We start from the raw sequence: 23,068 nt of genomic DNA on the forward strand, positions 1-23,068 counted from the left end.
ACATCTAAATACTGCGACATTCAAAAACGTCAAAGTCATACATTCATTTAGAAATCTGACCAGTCATTGGTTAAATGACATAACCGTGTCACTGATAAAATAACTTCTCCCTTGTAATCAATATAAATTTACTATATTATTATAGTTAGCTTGAAAAGCATTATCAAAGAAAAGTAATATTTACTGATGAAAATAAATACCCGTAAAAGGGAAAGCGGGTAGCATAGGTAATTCAAGAACGAGCAAAAACAAATTTCATAACAGCATAACAATACTGTATGTAGGTCGCAGAATTTCCTGCATGATAAAAAGCATTTATCCAAGTCGAATATAACGAAGAAATGACGATGAAGGATATATTCAGTCATCAAAACTTATGAAACTAAACAGACAGAACAATACAGAAGGAAGGAGCAGAAGCAAACCAAGATGGAGCAGAAGCAAACCAAGATATAAAGTTACCGCCTAATTGGGATAACGAAAGAGACTTCTTTATTGTTCGTAAGAATTTCACTCTGATTCTACAGTAGAGTATTTTCCTGGAGGAGGAGGGGGCAGAAGAGAAAGCTAAGAGAACGCCAGTGCAATATCCGCCAGTGCCTACTTCAATACACAATATGCTGGTCCGCTACTGCTCACTGCACCGTAGGATACTCTCACTGCACTCTGCATTACCAAGAGTCAGTAGACTCGCTATTTTGTTTCAGTATAGTCTATGTTTCTCTTATATGTGTATAATCAGGTATTTTATCGTTACGCTGCCAGGTATTTTCTTGATTACGGCAAATCAGGTCTTTGGATGTGGTAAAATCTGGTTTATCTCTGTATCGGTATGAGCTGGTCAAGAAAGCACAACTCCTACATAACTTGATATTGAGCATTATATTTAACTCGACGATATCAGATAAAATCATAATTGTAAGGATTTTGTATATCATGGTAAATGTGGTGATAATATCAAATTTGGTAGTACACATATAAAATCAACAGAGCGTGTGAAAAGCTCACCTACCTTTACGAATCATCAAGTTGTATTTTGATATCTAATATTCTGGTCGAAATATACCAATCATAAACATGCTCTCAGCATTGCACATATGCTGCCAAAAGTTAACAAATAAACAGTGCTAGCAGACCAGTGCAATGTTGATATATTTCTTCCATACATTTTAGCTTGTGGGTGAGGTTTTCATAGATTATGTTGAACTTTCATAGATGTTTTACCTACTATTACAGTAATTACCTCCACATTTTCCCGGATACTGTGTCATTTCTTATTTTAGATCGGTCAATAAAATATATTACTCTAAATCAATCTCTACAACTATTAATGGATACTCTAAACACTACACTTGCACTGCAGAAAAAAAATCACCCAATATCCAAAGCTAATATTGTTGGGAGCTAAAGTAGACTTATATAGGATATTTTTTCTTTTTAATTTTGGCCATCTTATTTGTAAATGTTCAGTATGTGTGTGTGCTTCTCTATACTGGGGATGAGGCAATTTTTATTTGACAATACTGATGAAAGTATGATTGGATTTGTCGAAAATAGTTAACAGAATACATCCTACATGCTAAGATGATGACTTCAAAGGTTAGGTTAGATCTCTGGGGTTGGTATTGTCTTCTGTGTCATACTTATCCATGGACTTATGATATTTTTTATCCTACACTCATAGCTCAACAGTAGAAAGGGCTATAAAGATTAAAGAAAATGTGAGATTAAGTAATGTATACAAGTATGTGAAACATTTGAATAAATCAATTGAGTCAATGAAAACCCCACATGATTTACTTTAGGAGCTGAAACTAAATAAATTTTTGAATTTCATGTTGCCGGATTTTTTTTTTTTTTTTTTTTTTATACTTTGTCGCTGTCTCCCGCGTATTGCGAGGTAGCGCAAGGAAACAGACGAAAGAAATGGCCCAACCCCCCCCATACACATGTACATACACACGTCCACACACACAAATATACATACCTACACAGCTTTCCATGGTTTACCCCGGACGCTTCACATGCCTTGATTCAATCCACTGACAGCACGTCAACCCCTGTATACCACATCGCTCCAATTCACTCTATTCCTTGCCCTCCTTTCACCCTCCTGCATGTTCAGGCCCCGATCACACAAAATCTTTTTCACTCCATCTTTCCACCTCCAATTTGGTCTCCCTCTTCTCCTCGTTCCCTCCACCTCCGACACATATATCCTCTTGGTCAATCTTTCCTCACTCATTCTCTCCATGTGCCCAAACCATTTTAAAACAATCTCTTCTGCTCTCTCAACCACGCTCTTTTTATTTCCACACATCTCTCTTACCCTTACGTTACTTACTCGATCAAACCACCTCACACCACACATTGTCCTCAAACATCTCATTTCCAGCACATCCATCCTCCTGCGCACAACTCTATCCATAGCCCACGCCTCGCAACCATACAACATTGTTGGAACTACTATTCCTTCAAACATACCCATTTTTGCTTTCCGGGATAATGTTCTCGACTTCCACACATTTTTCAAGGCTCCCAAAATTTTCGCCCCCTCCCCCACCCTATGATCCACTTCCGCTTCCATGGTTCCATCCGCTGACAGATCCACTCCCAGATATCTAAAACACTTCACTTCCTCCAGTTTTTCACCATTCAAACTCACCTCCCAATTGACTTGACCCTCAGCCCTACTGTACCTAATAACCTTGCTCTTATTCACATTTACTCTTAACTTTCTTCTTCCACACACTTTACCAAACTCCGTCACCAGCTTCTGCAGTTTCTCACATGAATCCGCCACCAGCGCTGTATCATCAGCGAACAACAACTGTCTCACTTCCCAAGCTCTCTCATCCCCAACAGACTTCAGATGTTGCCGGATGTCTTGACTTTATACATGTTCCATGAATTAATTTATACATATACATACACACTATCCCTGGGGAAAGGGGAGAAAGAATACTTCCCATGCATTCCTCACGTGTCGTAGAAGGTGACTAAAGGGGATGGGAGCGTGGGGCTAGAAACCCTCCCCTCCTTGTATTTTAACTTTCTAAAAGGAGAAACAGAAGAAGGAGTCTCGCGGGGAGTGCTCATCCTCCTCGAAGGCTCAGATTGGGGTGTCTAAATGTATGTGGATGTAACCAAGATGAGAAAAAAGGAGAGATAGGTAGTATGTTTGAGGAAAGGAACCTGGATGTTTTGGCTCTGAGTGAAACGAAGCTCAAGGGTAAAGGGGAAGAGTGGTTTGGGAATGTCTTGGGAGTAAAGTCAGGGGTTAGTGAGAGGACAAGAGCAAGGGAAGGAGTAGCACTACTCCTGAAAGAGGAGTGGTGGTAGTATGTGATAGAGTGTAAGAAAGTAAACTCTAGATTGATATGGGTAAAACTGAAAGTTGATGGAGAGAGATGGGTGATTATTGGTGTATATGCACCTGGGCATGAGAAGAAAGATCATGAGAGGCAAGTATTTTGGGAACAGCTGAATGAGTGTGTTAGTGGATGTGATGCACGAGACCGGGTTATAGTGATGGGTGATTTGAATGCAAAGGTGAGTAATATGGCAGTTGAGGGAATAATTGGTGTACAAGGGGTGTTCAGTGTTGTAAATGGAAATGGTGAAGAGCTTGTAGATTTATGTGCTGAGAAAGGACCGGTGATTGAGAATACCTGGTTTAAAAAGAGAGATATACATAAGTATACATATGTAAGTAGGAGAGATGGCCAGAGAGCGTTATTGGATTACCTGTTAATTGATAGGCACGCAGAAGAGAGACTTTTGGATGTTAATAAGCTGAGAGGTGCAACTGGAGGGATGTCTTGTGGAGGCGAAGGTGAAGATTTGTAGAGGTTTTCAGAAAAGAAGAGAAAATGGGGTGAAGAGAGTGGTGAGAGGAAGTGAGCTTGGGAAGGAAACTTGTGTGAGGAGGTACCAGGAAAGACTGAGTTCAGAATGGAAAAAGGTGAGAACAAAGGAGGTAAGGGGAGTGGGGGAGGAATTGGATGTATTTAGGGAAGCAGTGATGACTTGCGCAAAGGATGCTTGTGGCATGAGAAGCATGGGAGGTGGGCAAATTAGAAAGGGTAGTGAGTGGTGGGATGAAGAAATAAGAATATTAGTGAAAGAGACGAGAGAGGCATTTGGACGACTTTTGCAGGGAAATAATGCAAATGAGTGGGAGATGTATAAAAGAAAGAGGCAAGAGGTCAAGAGAAAGGTGCAGGAGGTGAAAAAGAGGGCAAATGAGAGTTGGGGTGAGAGAGTATCATTAAATTTTAGGGAGAATAAAAAGATGTTTTGGAAGGAGGTAAATAAAGTGTGTAAGTCAAGGGAACAAATGGGAACTTCAGTGAAGGGGGGCTAATGGGAGGAGATAACAAGTAGTAGTGATGTGAGAAGGAGATAGAGTGAGTATTTTGAAGGTTTGTTGAATGTGTTTGATGATAGAGTGGCAGATATAGGGTGTTTTGGTCGAGGTGGTGTACAAAGTGAGAGGGTTAGGGAAAATGATTTGGTAAAGAGAGAAGAGGTAGTAAAAGCTTTGCAGAAGATGAAAGACAGCAAGGCAGCGGGTTTGGATGGTATTGCAGTGGAATTTATTAAAAAAGGGGTGACTGTATTGCTGACTGGTTGGTAAGGTTATTTAATGTATGTATGATTCATGGAGAGGTGCCTGAGGATTGGCGGAATGCTTGCATAGTGCCATTGTACAAAGGCAAAGGGGACAAAGGTGAGTGCTCAAATTACAGAGGTATAAGTTTGCTGAGTATTCCGGGGAAATTTTATGGGAGGGTATTGATTGAGAGGGTGAAGGCATGTACAGAGCATCATATTGGGGAAGAGCAGTGTGGTTTCAGAAGTGGTAGAGGATGTGTGGATCAGGTGTTCGCTTTGAAGAATGTATGTGAGAAATACTCAGAAAAGCAAATGGATTTGTATGTAGCATTTATGGATCTGGAGAAGGCATATGATAGAGTTGATAGAGATGCTTTGTGGAAGGTATTAAGAATATATGGTGTGGGAGGCAAGTTGTTAGAAGCAGTGAAAAGTTTTTATCGAGGATGTAAGGCATGTGCACATGTAGGAAGAGAGGAAAGTGATTGGTTCTCAGTGAATGTAGGTTTGCGGCAGGGGTGTGTGATGTCTCCATGGATGTTTAATTTGTATATGGATGGGGTTGTTAGGGAGGTGAATGCAAGAGTTTTGGAAAAAGGGGCAAGTATGCAGTCTGTTGTGGATGAGAGAGCTTGGGAAGTGAGTCAGTTGTTGTTCGCTGATGATACAGCGATGGTGGCTGATTCATGTGAGAAACTGCAGAAGCTGGTGACTGAGTTTGGGAAAGTGTGTGAAAGAAGAAAGTTGAGAGTAAATGTGAATATGAGCAAGGTTATTAGGTACAGTAGGGTTGAGGGTCAAGTCAATTGGGAGGTAAGTTTGGATGGAGAAAAACTGGAGGAAGTGAAGTGTTTTAGATATCTGGGAGTGGATATGGCAGCGGATGGAGCCATGGAAGCGGAAGTGAATCATAGGGTGGGGGAGGGGGCGAAAATTCTGGGAGCCTTGAAGAATGTGTGGAAGTCAAGAACATTATCTTTGAAAGCAAAAATGGGTATGTTTGAAGGAATAGTGGTTCCAACAATGTTGTATGGTTGCGAGGCGTGGGCTATGGATAGAGCTGTGCGCAGGAGGGTGGATGTGCTGGAAATGAGATGTTTGAGGACAATATGTGGTGTGAGGTGGTTTGATCGAGTAAGTAATAATAGGGTAAGAGAGATGTGTGGTAATAAAAAAGAGTGTGGTTGAGATAGCAGAAGAGGGTGTTTTGAAATGGTTTGGTCATATGGAGAGAATGAGTGAGGAAAGATTGACAAAGAGGATATATGTGTCAGAGGTGGAGGGAACGAGGAGAAGTGGGAGACCAAATTGGAGGTGGAAAGATGGAGTGAAAAAGATTTTGAGTGATCGGGGCCTGAACATGCAGGAGGGTGAAAGGCGTGCAGGGAATAGAGTGAATTGGAACAATGTGGTATACCAGGGTCGACGTGCTGTCAATGGATTGAACCAGGGCATGTGAAGCGTCTGGGGTAATCCATGGAAAGTTCTGTGGGGCCTGGATGTGGAAAGGGAGCTGTGGTTTCGGTGCATTATTACATGACAGCTAGAGACTGAGTGTGAACGAATGTGGCCTTTGTTGTCTTTTCCTAGAGCTACCTTGCACACATGAGGAGGGAGGGGGTTGTTATTTCATGTGTGGCGAGGTGGCGATGGGGATGAATAAAGGCAGACAGTATGAATTATGTACATGTGTATATATGTATAATCTGTGTGTGTATATATATGTATACGTTGAGATGTATAGGTATGTATATTTTGCGTGTGTGGATGTGTATGTATATACGTGTGTATGTGGGTGGGTTGGGCCATTCTTTCGTCTGTTTCCTTGCGCTACCTCGCTAACGCGGGAGACAGCGACAAAGCAAAATAAAATAAATAAATAAAATACTTTAGCTTTTGCCACGTATCCACACTGAACAATCCTAAAGGCGAGGCTGAAACAAATGGGTTAGCTGTGAGCTGGCTGCCTTGTCAAGGACTTGAATTTAAGCGCTAACCACTGCACTATGGAAAGTCATTTTTCATGATAGTTTTTTGTGCTGGAGTGTGTGCAGATGCACACATGTGCCTGCCAGCACTTATCCTTCATCATGGGATAGGACACAGCACTGCTGCTCACAATAATATTGATACACTGTGAATGTAACATTAAAGATTTAAGGTAATCTTAACCTGTAAGGGAAGTTAGGTGATGTTTTCATAGGTTTTGTTGGTTTCTAGGGGTGTCTTTGAGACAACTTTCTACTTTCCTTGAACCATTTTTCTAGAAACACCTTTTTCTGTCTCTTCTTGGTCAACTCTCAATGATGGAAGAGTTATTATTATAACTATTATTATTATTAATTATCCCTTGGGATGCGTGTTGTAGAAGGCGACTAAAAGGGGAGGGAGCGTGGGGCTGGAAATCCTTCCCTCCCATTTATAATTTTCCAGATGGAACGGAGAGGTAAGCCAAGTGAGGATGTACCCTCTAAGGCTCACTTCTCTGTTCATAATGTTACCTCGCTAACGTGGGATAAGGCGGATATGTATGAAAAAAAATTATTATTATCAATTATGATTATTATTATAATATCTGATCGCCTTTACCTGCGATAGCGAGGTAGCACCAGGAAACAGACAAAAAAAAGACCCATCCACTCACATCCACACACGTACATGTACATACATATACATATCAACATATATACATACACATACATATGCAATGATACACATGTACATATTCATGCTTGCTCGCCTTTGTCCATTTCCGGCACCACCCTGTCCCACAGTAAACAGCATCGCCACCTCCTGCGTCAGTGAGGTAGTGCCAGGAAACTGACGAAAAAAAAAAGGCCACATCTGCCCACACTCATTCTCTAGCTGTCATGTGTAATGCACTGAAACCACAGCTCCCTATCCACATCCAAACCCCACATAATCAGAAGACAGATCATCATTATCAAGTAATTTGTGATCATCTGCCTGGTTCTATAAATCTAGTGGAGCCACTCTGTTTCCTATCTATAAAACTCTCAAAAACGTATCATTATTGGCATGGCTGGAGCATGGCTGATAGTGGGGGAAATTATTATTCGGTGCCATCTCAGTCAACACTAAGGCTCAGTGCACAGCCCAGAAATAAAGGTACAAAACTCAGTGCACAGATATCTGTCTAGAGAAGCTGCCTGTGTCATGTAAATACCCATTTGGAGTATTTATGGGGTTGAATGAATGTTTAATGCTTTATTTGTGTGGATGGAGGGCTGTGACAGCAAGCAAATGCTTCAGGAAAACTGTTTTTTTTTTTAATGGCAATGAATACGAACTTCCAATAAAGCATTTAAACTGAATAGACATGGGGTATGATGTACTATAAAGTTTCTGCCATTCATCACAAATAAATTAATGTGATTTTTAAGTAAAAAGAATTCTCTTATTTATAGAACATAGGGTGATGTTCAAAAGCTTTCGTCACCTCATACATACTGAGTAGCAATGCAAAGATGGCTGAGAAATCAAAGTAATTCAAAGAACAATGATGCAATTTACAGCTGAAAGGAACATGGCCATGGCAAATCAACAAATCTGAAACATAGTGTGCACAAGACAACCAAAATTGTAAGCCTCGTTTTATGGTTACTCTGTTTTGGTGATATGCAGAAAATAAAACTGGAATGATTGTAAATATTCATCAATGCAGTATTATTATTATATTATTATTTTGCTTTGTCGCTGTCTCCCGCATTTGCGAGGTAGCGCAAGGAAACAGACGAAAGAAATGGCCCAACCCACCCCCATACACATGTATATACATACACGTCCACACACGCAAATATACATAACCATACATCTTAATGTACACATATATATACACACACAGACACATACACACAATTCACACTGTCTGCCTTTATTCATTCCCATCGCCACCTCGCCACACATGGAATAACATCCCCCTCCCCCCTCATGTGTGCGAGGTAGCGCTAGGAAAAGACAACAAAGGCCCCATATGTTCACACTCAGTCTCTAGCTGTCATGCAATAATGCCCGAAACCACAGCTCCCTTTCCACATCCAGGCCCCACAGAACTTTCCATGGTTTACCCTAGATGCTTCTCATGCCCTGATTCAATCCACTGACAGCACGTCGACCCTGGTATACCACATCAATCCAATTCACTCTATTCCTTGCCCACCTTTCACCCTCCTGCATGTTCAGGCCCCGATCACTCAAAATCTTTTTCACTTCATCTTTCCACCTCCAATTTGGTCTCCCACTTCTCCTCGTTCCCTCCACCTCCGACACATATATCCTCTTGGTCAATCTTTCCTCACCCATTCTCTCCATGTGCCCAAACCATTTCAAAACACCCTCTTCTGCTCTCTCAACCACGCTCTTTTTATTTCCACACATCTCTCTTACTCTTACATTACTTACTCGATCAAACCACCTCACACCACATATTGTCCTCAAACATCTCATTTCCAGCACATCCACCCTCCTGCACACAACTCCATCCATAGCCCACGCCTCACAACCATACATCATTGTTGGAACAACTATTCCTTCAAACATAGCCATTTTTGCTTTTGGAGATAATGTTCTCAACTTCCACACATTCTTCAAGGCTCCCAGGATTTTTGCCCCCTCCCCCACCCTATGATTCACTTCCGCTTCCATGGTTCCATCCGCTGCCAGATCCACTCCCAGATATCTAAAACACTTTACTTCCTCCAGTTTTTCTCCATTCAAACTTACCTCCCATTGACTTGACCCTCAACCCAACTGTACCTAATAACCTTGCTCTTATTCACATTTACTCTTAACTTTCTTCTTTCACACACTTTACCAAACTCAGTCATCAGCTTCTGCAGTTTCTCACATGAATCAGCCACCAGCGCTGTATCATCAGCGAACAACAACGGACTCACTTCCCAAGCTTCTGAAACTTCTGAAACCACACTGCTCTTCCCCATGCCTTCACCCTCTAAATCAATACCCTCCCATATAATTTACCAGGAATACTCAACAAACTTATACCTCTGTAATTTGAGCACTCACTCTTATCCCCTTTGCCTTTGTACAATGGCACTATGCACGCATTCCGCCAATCCTCAGGCACCTCATCATGAATCATACATACATTAAATAACCTTACCGACCAGTCAACAATACAGACACCCCCTTTTTTAATAAATTCCACTGCAATACCATCCAAACCTGCTGCCTTGCCGGCTTTCATCTTCCACAAAGCTTTTACTACCTCTTCTCTGTTTACCAAATCATTTTCCCTAACCCTCTCACTCTGCACACCACCTCGACCAAAACACTCTATATTTGCCACTCTATCATCAAACACATTCAACAAACCTTCAAAATACTCACTCCATCTCCTTCTCACATCACCACTACTTGTTATCACCTCCCCATTAGCCCCCTTCACTGAAGTTCCCTTTTGTTCCTTTGTCTTACGCCCTTTATTTACCTCCTTCCAGAGCATCTTTTTTTTTTTTTTTTTTTTTTCTGTCTCCCGCGTTTGCGAGGTAGCGCAAGGAAACAGACGAAAGAAATGGCCCAACCCACCCCCATACACATGTATATACATACGTCCACACACGCAAATATACATACCTACACAGCTTTCCATGGTTTACCCCAGACGCTTCACATGCCCTGATTCAATCCACTGACAGCACGTCAACCCCGGTATACCACATCGATCCAATTCACTCTATTCCTTGCCCTCCTTTCACCCTCCTGCATGTTCAGGCCCCGATCACACAAAATCTTTTTCACTCCATCTTTCCACCTCCAATTTGGTCTCCCACTTCTCCTCGTTCCCTCCACCTCTGACACATATATCCTCTTGGTCAATCTTTCCTCACTCATTCTCTCCATGTGCCCAAACCATTTCAAAACCCTCTTCTGCTCTCTCAACCACGCTCTTTTTATTTCCACACATCTCTCTTACCCTTACGTTACTTACTCGATCAAACCACCTCACACCACACATTGTCCTCAAACACATCTTTTTATTCTCCCTAAAATTTAATGATACTCTCTCACCCCAACTCTCATTTGCCCTCTTTTTCACCTCTTGCACCTTTCTCTTGACCTCCTGTCTCTTTCTTTTATACATCTCCCACTCATTTGCATTTTTTCCCTGCAAAAATTGTCCAAATGCCTCTCTCTTCTCTTTCACTAATAATCTTACTTCTTCATCCCACCACTCACTACCCTTTCTAATCAACCCACCTCCCACGCTTCTCATGCCACAAGCATCTTTTGCGCAAGCCATCACTGCTTCCCTAAATACATCCCATTCCTCCCTCACTCCCCTTACCTCCTTTGTAATCATAAACTCATAAATATCTGTAAAAGAATGTTCCTGTTCAGCCTTGATGATACATAGGCCAGGAACATTAGTAAAATAAAGAGAGGTGTCACAGACTTTTGATGAGCTTAATGATATTTTTCTCTAGGAATTCAGTATCAAAGTTGACATTATCTCTTCTTAAATTTTTGTTTCTTGATAAAAGAAATAACTTTTTCTGCAGACAGAAAGCTGGAGTGAAAGATGAGTGCTAAAGGTCTAAATATGCATAAGAGTCTGATGTGCATGGGACCAAGCAAACTGGATTGATGTAGCTTACAAGGGGTGGAAGAATTAGGGCATGTGAAGCAGTCAAAAGAAAAAATGGAAAGGTCTGTAGGGCTTGTATGTGTATAAGGGGCTCTGGATCTTTACCCTGTACACAACAATTAGAAAGTGGATGTGGGTGACTGAAATAATTCTCCATCTTGTCTTGGTCCTGCCATGCTCTGTGGGAGGCAGCATACAGTTACAAAAACCCACACACACACACACACACACACACACACACATTATGTATATTTATTTATTTATTATACTATGTTGCTGTCTCCCAGGTTAGCAAGGTAGCACAAGGAAACACAAAAAAATGGCCCAACCCACCCACATACACCTGTATAAGCATAAATGCCCACACATGCACATATACATACCTATACATTTCAATGAATACACACACAGATATATACATACATACACTGTACATATTCATACATGCTGCTTTCATCCATTCCCGCCACCACCGTGCCACACACGAAATGCCCCACATCGTTCCAATTCACTCTATTCCTTGCACGCCTTTCACCCTCCTGCATGTTCAGGCCCCGATCACTCAAAATCTTTTTCACTCCATCCTTCCACCTCCAATTTGGTCTCCCGCTTCTCCTCATTCCCTCTACCTCTGACACATATATCCTCTTTGTCAACCTTTCCTCACTCATTCGCTCCATATGACCAAACCATTTCAACACACCCTCTTCCGCTCTCTCAACCACACTCTTTTTATTACCACACATCTTTCTTACCCTTTCATTACTTACTCGATCAAACCATCTCACACCACATATTGTCCTCAAACATTTAATTTCCAACACATCCATTCTCCTCTGTACAACACTACCTATAGCCCATGCCTTGCAACCATATCCCTTCCAACATACCCATTTTTGCTCTCCAAGATAATGTTCCCTCCTTCCATACATTCTTCATCGCTCCCAGAACCTTCTACCCCTCCCCCACCGTGTGACTCACTTCCACTTCTATGGTTCCATTCGCTGCTAAGTCCACTCCCAGAGATCTAAAACACTTATCTTACTCCAATTTTTCTCCATTCAAACTTACATCCCAACTAACTTGTCCCTCAACCCTGCTGAACCTAATAACCTTGCTCTTATTCATATTTACTCCCAACATACATACATATGCAAATACATATGCATATATTTGAATGTAAATATTCATACTTGCTCGCCTTAATGCATTCCTGGTGCCACCTCACCCCAGAGGAAACAGCATCACCACCCCATGTCAGCGAGGTAGTGCCAGGAAAGATAAGGCCACATCTGCTCACATCCATACACGAGCTGTCATGTGTAATGCACTAAAACCACTACTCCCTATCCATATTCAGGCCCCAAAGACCTTTCCTTTCATTCAAAAATAAAAGTGTTTCACATGCCCTGGTTTAGTTCACTGATGGCAGATACCAGACTGTTCCAATTCACTCTATTCTTTGCATGCCTTTTGCCCTCGTGCATGTTCAGGCCCTGATTGCTCAAAATCTTTATCACCTCATCCTTTCTCCTCCAACGTGATCTCCCGTTTTCCTTGTTCCTACCAATTCTGACAAATATATTCTCTATCAATCTTTCCTCACTCATTCTCTTCATATATCTAAACCATTTCAACACATCCTCTTCTGCTCTCTCAACCACACTCGTTCTTTTTACCACACTTCTCTTACCCTTTCACTACTTACTTGATCAAACCACTTCACACCACATATTATCCTTAAAAATTTCATTTCCAACACTTCCATCCTCCTCTGCACAATGCTATCAATAGCCCATGCCTCGCAAACATATAATATTGTTGGAACTATTATTCCTTCAAACATACCCATATTTGCTCTCCAAGATAACATTTTCTCTTTCCACACACTCTTTTTTGCTCCCAAACCTTCGCCCCTTCCCCACCCTATGACACTTCTGCTTCCATGGTTTCATTCACTGCCAAGTACATTACCAGATATCTTAAACACTTCCCTACCTTCAATTTTTCTACATTCAAACTTACATCCCATTAATTTGTCCCTCAACCCTGCTGAACCTAATAAATAACCTTACTTTTATTCACATTTACTCTCAACTTGCTCCTTTCACACACTTCCAAACTCAGTCACCAACTTTTGCAGTTGCTCACTGGAATCAGCCACCAGTGCTACAACAACTGGCACTTCCTACTTCCTCTCATCCCAACAGAATGCATACTCACTCCTTTTCCCAAAACTTTCACATGTACCTCCCTCCACTCCATCAATAAACAAATGAAACATTCGTGGTGACATCACACAGCCACTCCTTTCCCCAAAACTCTCACATGTACCTCCCTCCACTCCATCAATAAACATATGAAACATTTGTACTGACAGCACTCTATCTACAAGCAGAAATATTTAGAAAGCTTTTTGATAATATGTCATAAGCAACTTATTCATTTTCTTAAATGACAAGTAATATCATTTACTGAAAACAACAGGTTTAGCTCCTTAGTGCTTTCTTCTTTTGTTGAAATCCTAGACCAAAAAACAGCATCTACTGCATTTCATTCAGTAATAAAAATGTTGAGACAAGTTATGGCTGAAGACTAAAGTTTGGCTCCTAACTGCTTTTATTAAATTGTTTGGCTGAATATATTTGTCCAACACAACATACAAAAATATTAAAATATTCTTATCACTATTTTTGGGTCTGTAATGGTATGAGAGTATCCAAAGCAGTTTTTCCTTACAAATCTATTGACTGTCAAAGAAATAGCTTCTTGTCTAGTGATAATTTGCCTCTACTTGTGTTACCCTATGTGTCTTATAAATCAAACATACACATATTCTGGACTAATGGTTTGATTTTTGTTTTCTTTACAGTTTGGTACATACTGTACATCTATAAGTAGTGATGAAAAAGAAGAAGAAAGTGGAAAATTATATGACTTGTCTTATTATGAGTTACCTTATTCTGAGAAAGAAAAAGACATTATATTGGAAAAAATAAATGATGCCACTGCAGATGACCTTGCAAAAATGAAACTGACAAAGGGCGTTATTAAGAAGTTAATAAAAAACAAGTTTCATCATGGCAGTTATGACGATTTATCACAACTTCTTTACACTGATGGTATGGGAATAAAAGCAGTTGAAAATTTATGTTCATTAGTATTAAAGAATAAAGATATAGACCATGTCAGTGATGATCCTCATGAGGACGAGTTGGAAAGCATTGTGTACAAGAGACGTCTAGTGAAGCCAAAGTTAAATCCACATATAATTAAGGTAAATATTTTTTTATATTCTGCATAAGAAGTGTACACAACATAAGCCTCAATATCTTGAGCACAGTGGTACATACACTCATTGAGCATGATGGCACAATTCTTAAATATTTTTTTTTATTTTGCTTTGTCGCTTTCTCCTGTGTTAGCGAGGTAGTATAAACTTTGACAACCTTTTGCTCAGAGATCATCCTGTTGTGCTCAAGAGGGTAAGCTCTTTCTGGGTATAATGGACTCATTATCTATAGGGGTATCTACTGGTCTTTAAAGTGAAAAAAGTTTGTTTGTTTGTATGTGATGGACTACAGTCTCTTCATAATTCAAATGACTCCTCTGAGGTTGAATTAAAATGTGTAAACAGTATCACATGAATTAAAATGCTATACTGTTTAGATTAACATCATAAATTTGAAAAGGTTTTGAAAGTTTTAATATAATAAGGAATAATGAGATATTTCAGTGACTATAGTAACTAAATGGCACTCTAAATTGTTTCTGTTTTTTCACCTGTGTGGCCTGTCCTGCAAACATAAAGGAAATTCTCTCTCTCTAAAAAAAAAAAAAAGCATAGCTTCAAGAAACTGAGGCTATCCTTTGTCTTTCTGGTTGGGAAACACTGGCTTTCCCCACCTGTTGCTGTAATCTCAACTACAGTAGGTAGCAAGAGATCACTTGTTTCAGGCCTACCCTTAGCCATTTAGAGACTAGCACAAAGATGAAGTCATCAACGCACTCACTTTCAGCTGCTAGCCATTCAAAATTCTCCTAGCTTATGCATTGTCAAGAAAAGCTACTAGACTGTCTTTTTCCATCCCAGTGTGTGTGTATATGGATGTGTTTTTTTAAATGTATGTTGTATTTATGTTTCATATTAATTGTAATCCTAAGGTACTGCCATTCTTTACGAACAATTTTGTAGTCTCACTGGTGTTGGGAAATGGTACTGTTTGGGAGACAAGTGATATGAATCCTCTTCCCTTTTCTTGTCTGTCTTTTGTTTAGGTTGTGTAGTTGTAGGAAGGAAGGAGGGTGATTTTTCATGTGGATAATGTGTTTTTAGAGTTAGCTGAGTATTTTCATGTGTTTGTTTTCAAAGTCATTGGCACTGGATTGTAGGATGTTTAGTTTGTGATGAGGGTTTTTTGGAATAGTCAAGTTTATTTGATAATAGTGGGATTGTGTATTTGATGTTTTCTGTGTATGTGCTGGAGGTGAGGCAGTTTTGGGAGTTTCAGTATGAATGGCTGTTGTATAACCAATGCTCTGAGTAGTCTCTTATAATGGATAGTATGTGCAGTTGAGATGATACTGCAGAAGGCAGTTGGAACATCTGATACAGTAGTGCTGTGGGTAGAGGTACTTTAGTGGCATAGTGTTAAGGTTGTTGTCACCAGCTTGCATTAGCAGTTGAAGGCTGATGACTGGGCCATCTTGTCCCAGTGTGTATAAATGTGTAAGCTGTTTGATATTGATCCATAGTCCGGCACAATGGCCAGGGACAGCCATAGGCTAGAAATATGATATATAAAACTGAAACTTCATGTGACTGACTCAACATAATCAGCACCTATGTGCTTTCCCCACCACATGTGCCTCCAGATATAATCTTCAACTGCATGATTTGACGAACAAACCCAACACAAATCTCTATGAAGACTTTAATGTCCACCATCCCACTTGGCTCAACACACTTACCCAAGATCCCCAAGGTGAACTCTTTGGAAAACAACAGCATCCTTTCAATATCCTCAGCCTATGCAACCAGCTAACTTGACTCCCAACCCACCTCTTCTGGCAGTCAACCTCACCAGACATCACCTTCTTCTCACCAGCATTGCTATACAAGGACCACCTGGAGCACACTGCACAAACTATTTGACAACCTGCCCATCATGATTACACTCCACTCTGCCTGCCCAACCCATACAACCACCAGAAAGACTAACATAAACCACAGGAAAGTAAACCTGGCAGCCAGAACACACAGTTTATGGAAATAAAGCTTTGAGACTGGTAAAGGTGATATCCCATACCTAAATCATGGAGTGTCACTTATTATCACCAAACAAGCCAGCAAAAAATGTACAAGTATATATAGAAAGAAATATAATCCAAACTTCTCTCCACAAGTTACACATCTCATAAAACAGAGGAACCCACTCACCATCAATACAAAATCAGGGAAAAAACCAAACTCTACACAATACCATCACTAATCTAATCACAGAGAGACATCTGCAGACTGGCACCCCTTCCTCCAAATTATGAACTAAAAGACTTAACAGTAACCAACTCTGTTATACATTAAAGAAGATCCACACCTGCTGCACCAATGCAGCCCAGACTTCCCTTCTCCCATAAAACACAAATATACTCAACACACTTAAAAAATCTGCCTCAAACCAACCTCATCCAGAAAGATGAGTCATGAAAAACCTGCACAAAATCCATTCAGAAATAATTGCCCACCCACGCTTCACTCACATTGATACATACCATGCAATTAAAACCTTCAAGAAATTTCCTCCACCAGGCCTCAACAACTTACCAAACTTTCTCATAAAACACTAGAGGCCCATTTTCAATTCAAGCACAGATAGATATCTTCAGCTACTCCTGGCCAGGGAAAAAAAATGGCTTCATTTGCTCACATCTGTTCTGTATGTCATGTGCCATGCATTGAAGGAACAGCCCCCAATCTACAACCAGGCTCCATACTTCTCTCTGTGGTTTCTCCCAGCTGCTTGATGTGCACTAGTTCAATCCACTGAGAGTACACTGCCCCTTGTATATCAAACTGCTCCAATTCACTCTATCCTGTGCATGCCATACACCTTTCTGCATGTTCAGGCCCTGAGTACTCAAAATCGCATTCACTCCATCCTTTTAACTCTGATTTCTCCTTAGCCCCTCCACTTCTGACACACATATCCTCTTTCTCAACCTTTCCTCACTCATTCTCTCCATATATCTAAACACCCTCTTCAGCTTTTTCTACCATACTCCTCATATTACCACACCTTTCTCTTATTCTATCTTTTCTTACTTGATCAACCCTCCTCGCAACACATATTATCCTCAAACATTTAATTTCCAATATATTCACCCACTGCCATACTTACTAATCTATGGCCCATATCTTGCATCCATATAACACCACAGGGATTACTATATCTTCAAACATGCCCGTCTTTGCCCTCTCAGATAGTGACCTTCATTTCCATGCATTCCTCAATGCTCCCAGGGCCTTCATCCTTTACCCACCCTATGGCTCACTTCAGCTTCCATGGTTCAATTCGCTGCCACATCCACTGCCAGGTACTGAAAACTCCATTTCCTCCAGGTTTTCACCATTGAAATCCACACCCCAACTATAAAAAATTCTTGAGTGCGAAATTTAACATCCTTAACTTGTTTCATATTTACTTAAAACTCACCTTTCACACACTCGCCCAACCTCAAAAAGCAGTTTCTGCAGTTTCTTGCTGTAATTCATAATCATCACTGTGTTATCAGCTAACAATAACTGACCCATTTCCCAAGCATCCCCATCCCTGCCAGACTAGAGACTTACCCCTCTCCCCAAAACCCTTGCATTCACTTTCCTCATAACCCCATCAATAAATGCACTTAACAACCATGACCTACTCATCAGTGTCCTTTAACTGGCTTTCCTTAAACATGATGGCACTGTCCTCCACTGGCACACATTAAAACCATCAAAGTCATCCTCATGTCAAACATGACTTTAGGCCAAAACTTCCTCTTCACCTACACCCCAGAATCCATCCTTTATACTGAAGGTGTGGGCTTGTACATCAGCTTTTTAGTTACCATTCATAACAAGCATCATAACTTTACTCCTGTACTGGTTCGTGAGGCTAATAATGACCTTCTGATCGATTAGCTGGATCAGAGAAGTTACATTTACTGGCAGAAGTTGTCAGAATAATACTATTATACAGCTGGATCTCTGCAAGTTGTGACTTAGCATCATCTAGTAGAATAGCCTTGGAATTCCAAAGCAGGGTGTTTATCAATCTTTGAGTTTATCTTGATTTCTTGAGTAGTGTAAATTTTGAACTCAAAAAATTTTATGGGTCATTCAAGCATTGAGTTAGCATAATTGTGGAAAGCAGCTGCTTGTGGTCATGCAGTTTTGCTGATTATGAGTAACTTCAAATGATGTGTCCTTACAACAGTTGCACACATGAGAATGGTCAGTCTGTTCATTTTTCTTAAATCCAACAAAACATGCTTTAGAACCACAAACAAGGGTTTATAATGGTACACAGAGCCAATATAGCTTCATCTCATCAGCACTGTATATTTATTTTGGTTTAAGAATATGATTCTTGATGATGCAATGAAACTCGTCTGATTAATCTTTCTATCATCATCACTATTCGTAAAACACTGCCATCATATGCTTACCATAAGAATCTTCACATATTTCATTAATTTCCTGTTTTTGTTGGAATTCCTTGACCTTTGCAGTCATAACTGGCCCACTCACAGCACTACCAAGAGAAAACATTTGCCTGAACCACTTGTAAGGTGGGTTGTCCATGAGGGGCAGCATATATCCCTGAATTTTTTGTTCAAAAGTGTTTTTTTTTCAGCTTTCAGAGTAAAACTTTAACAGTTTAGTTCTGGTTTCAAATGTCATGCACTGCCAGTTAAGCGGTGCTGTTAGACTCTGCTAAGGATACTGATTTATCAGTTTTTATATCACAGGTTAATACAATGCACTTCATATTCTTAGGAGGACTAGATATCTGTAAACATTAGAATCACCATCATAAGCATGTATAGTAACCAAAATAATTGGAATCACAAGAATGACTAGAATATAAAGGACTGTATGTAGCTACACTTAAGAGTAGATAAAGACTGATCTCAAAAATATGGGAAGGCAAGTCATGGGTAACAATACCGTACATTTTCCTCCACCTTCATGTATGCTGATTGATGTAGGTGTTTATTTTTTTTATAAATAAAGATACTTTGCTGAATTTCTGGGAATATTTGACATTTTCAGTTAGATGATTTGTGATTGGCAAAGAGTGTGCTGTATAAACAAGACAAAAATGAAGATTTACAGGAAAACCACAATTTTTTTTTGCATACTTCAGATAGAATACTTCCTACTATGTAAATAATTACCGATACTTTAGTTGTCCACAAGCGAGTTTAGGCAGTAGATCAGCTAGCTTTTTTTCTGATGTGGTTCTTTCTTGCAATTTTACACTGTAAACTTACTTCTAGGTTCATTATATTAAAAGAATTGATGCCTCCTTAAATTCACTTTTTAGAACAAGATGCACACTCTGTTCTTAAAAAGAGAAAGAAAAAAATATGTTTGTGTCTTGCAGAATATCACTTACTCATAAGATCCTAGGATCCATACTTTTTTCATGATTTTTTTTGCTTTATATCTAATAGCGTAAGTAAACGGTACTGTCGGCTTGTGTTTGACAGCTAATTACACATGTAGAATTCTCGTCAGAATTTCAGAGCATTGCTGTTATGTCTTCCATTCTACAGTTCTGAAATGTATAACAATGGAATTGTGTGGAAGAGGATATGAATGGACCACCTTCCTTGAAAATGTGGTATGGCTGTCAATGTTATCTGTATACTGGATGGGAAGGTATTACTGTGCACTGCTCTTAAAAGCAGTTTGCTGACTCAGACTATGTTCAACATAAGTACTTACAAAATTGTAAGCTTGGAAATCCTACGATGACAGATTCATACATATGTAATTAAAGGAGTACAATGGCCTTAGAGATCCTACCATGGCAGATTCACACACATATGTAATGAAGGAAGTACATGGCCATTAGCAGACCATTTGTATTCATTATGAATTACTTTGATTAATTATACTATACTTCACAGAATATGCAAACACTGGTGTCACTGCATGTTACAGCTGGATTCTTAGCATGGACAAAATTTGACCATAATGGGAAGGTACTGGATCTGTACAGCGAGGAACTGCTGAACTCTGATATGCGTTTTGATGCTCCAAAAATTTATGAAAAGGTAACTGGTAGTGTTATTTTAGTCCATAGTATATACAGTGTGTATGTTCAAATTTCCAAAGTGGTGTACAAACATCCTTGTACAATATGCATCACTTATAGTCAATAGCATAAAGCCCAGTTATCCATTTTTTTTTATCAAGGAAAAAGTATCATTTGGAAAATTACACCACTTCCTAAATGTTAAAGGCATGAGTAGGCATCACTCCTTATTATTCTGATCTAGCTGGTGCCAATTAAACCCTTTTGTGATTTGCAACCAACCTGCCTTTAGATTTAATTTTTATGATGCTTCCACTCCCCACCCACTTCATCCTCCTTGCATATTTCACTACTATTTATGACCACACTGTTGTCACTTCCCTGCCACAATTTTGCCCTTTCCTTCCTCCCTATATACATCATTGTCAATTCCCATAACAATGTTACCTCCCTCTTCTCCATGCATATTACTACCACTGGCCACCACACTTGCCTCCCTCTCTCCTCCCCACACACACATTCACACATTGCTACTGTCTGTTGCCAGCCACACTATCACCTCCCTCCTTCCCATGCACACTGCTACCACTGCTCATCATATTTTTGTCTACCTTCCTTCTCCCAACACATTACTGCCATAGCCTAGCACACTTTTGCTACCCCTCCCTCCTTTCAGCACACCGCTAATGATGCCCACAACTGTTGCTTCCCTCTCTCCTTCCCTCCCATGAACAATGCTACAACCACTCATCACCCTCTTGCCTTTATCCCCTCTCCTCACACATATCACTACTACTCCCATTTCATTGTCACCCCCTTTCCTCCTCCCCACACACACCACTGCTACTTCACGCCACACTGTCACCTTCTGTCCTTCCTCTTCACTCATAATGCAGCTATTCTCTGTCACCGTCCTCCCAGAGTAACAATATGCACCTATGACATTTACAATTAAGGAAAAAATCATTTAATGTAACCCTTATGTGTATGACAAAATTGAATTTTTTTCCCTATTTCCAACACACATGTTTACCACTCCCACCACATTGTAACCTACTTCCCTCCCTTCAAATGCATCACTACCACTTCTACCTCACTGTCACCTCCCTCCCTACTCCCCATACACATTACTACCACTGTCCACTATTCTACCAATTTCCTCACTCCCCAAACACAATGCTATCATTCCTGCCACACCATTGGCTGCCTCCCTCCTTCCTACACATTGCTACTTCTTCCATGATACCTGTTGTCTCCCTCTTTGCACCCCGGTTACCATTCCCTAAATTACTGCCATCTTCCTCTCTCTCTCCTTTGAACTTACATCATTACCATTCCCTGCCATGCTATCACCTCCCATCCTCATACCCACTCATCTTATAACCAGTCCCATCACACTGTTGCATCCCTCCCTCCTCTTAATGCACATTGCTACAACTTCCTCCTAACTATAAGCTCCCTTCCTCATCCATACATGCATTGCTACTGTTCACTGCCACACTGTCACTTTTACCCTTCTATTTTCTCTTTACACATCATTACCATTCCCCACCACAGCTTCTCACCACCCCACACTGTTGCCTCCCTCCCACCCTCCCAACACACACCAGTACTATTTTATCCTTTCTTCTTCCCCAAACATATCACTACCTTTTCCCATAACACTGTGCCCCCCTCACCCCTTTCCCTTTTCCCCACATACATCACTACAACTCTGGCTACACTGTTGTCTCCCTCCTCTCCAAACGTCACTAACACTGGTAACCACGATTTTGCCTCCCTTCCCCCTCCCCACAGACACAATGCTATCATTGCCAGCTACACTATCACCTCCCTCCTTCCCATGCACACTGCTACCACTGCTCATTATATTTTTGTCTCCCTTCCTTCTCCCCACACATTACTACCATAGCCCAGCACATTTTTGCTAACCTCTATCCTCTCCACACACATCACTATTGATATCCATCACACTGTTGCCTCCCTCCCTCCCTCTTTCCTTCTTATGAACATTGCTACAGTTACTTACCATAGCTTTGCCTGTTCCCCCAACCCCACACATATCGGTACCACTCCCATCTCACTATCACCTCCTTTCCTCCTCCCCACACACATCACTACTGCTTCATGCTGCACTGTTACATCCTTTTCTCCTTCCTTCTCACACACATATTGCTGCTGTTCTGTGTCACTTTCCTCCTATGAGGATAGTACTATACCCATCCCTCTTATAACAATGTCTCACAGAGAAACAATCTGCACCTAGGATATTTTATAATTAAGGGAAAAATTCGTTTAATGTCTTGAAACCCATATCCTTATGGCAAAACTGAATTTTTTCATATCTATAGTGCTAAAAATATTAATTTCTTTAATAATACTGTATATCAAGATATTGTATTATTAATTTTACCTGTTGTGCACTTTATAATGACATTACTTCAAAATCTTTGGGTAAATATCCCTTCCACTGGCATTCAGCTTGTGAAGAAAGCCATGTTTCAACCAACACCTG

General features: G+C 40.4%; 1 protein-coding gene across 2 annotated transcripts in view; it reads left to right on the plus strand.

Annotated features, from left to right (window-relative positions):
• The first annotated feature begins 248 nt into the window (after positions 1-248).
• LOC139754671 (transcription elongation factor, mitochondrial) overlaps positions 249-23,068 on the plus strand; it is a 46,284-nt gene continuing 23,464 nt past the window's right edge. The window contains exons 1-3 of one of the 2 annotated variants that reach the window (XM_071672219.1): positions 249-680; positions 14,118-14,522; positions 20,426-20,572. In XM_071672219.1, the coding sequence (XP_071528320.1) occupies positions 618-680; positions 14,118-14,522; positions 20,426-20,572 (615 nt within the window). In that variant the 5' untranslated portion in view covers positions 249-617. The remainder of the gene's footprint in view (positions 681-14,117; positions 14,523-20,425; positions 20,573-23,068) is intronic. The other variant, XM_071672218.1, reaches the window with a different exon arrangement.

This window comes from Panulirus ornatus, chromosome 17, assembly GCF_036320965.1.
Source record: "Panulirus ornatus isolate Po-2019 chromosome 17, ASM3632096v1, whole genome shotgun sequence".
NCBI lineage: Eukaryota > Metazoa > Arthropoda > Malacostraca > Decapoda > Palinuridae > Panulirus > Panulirus ornatus.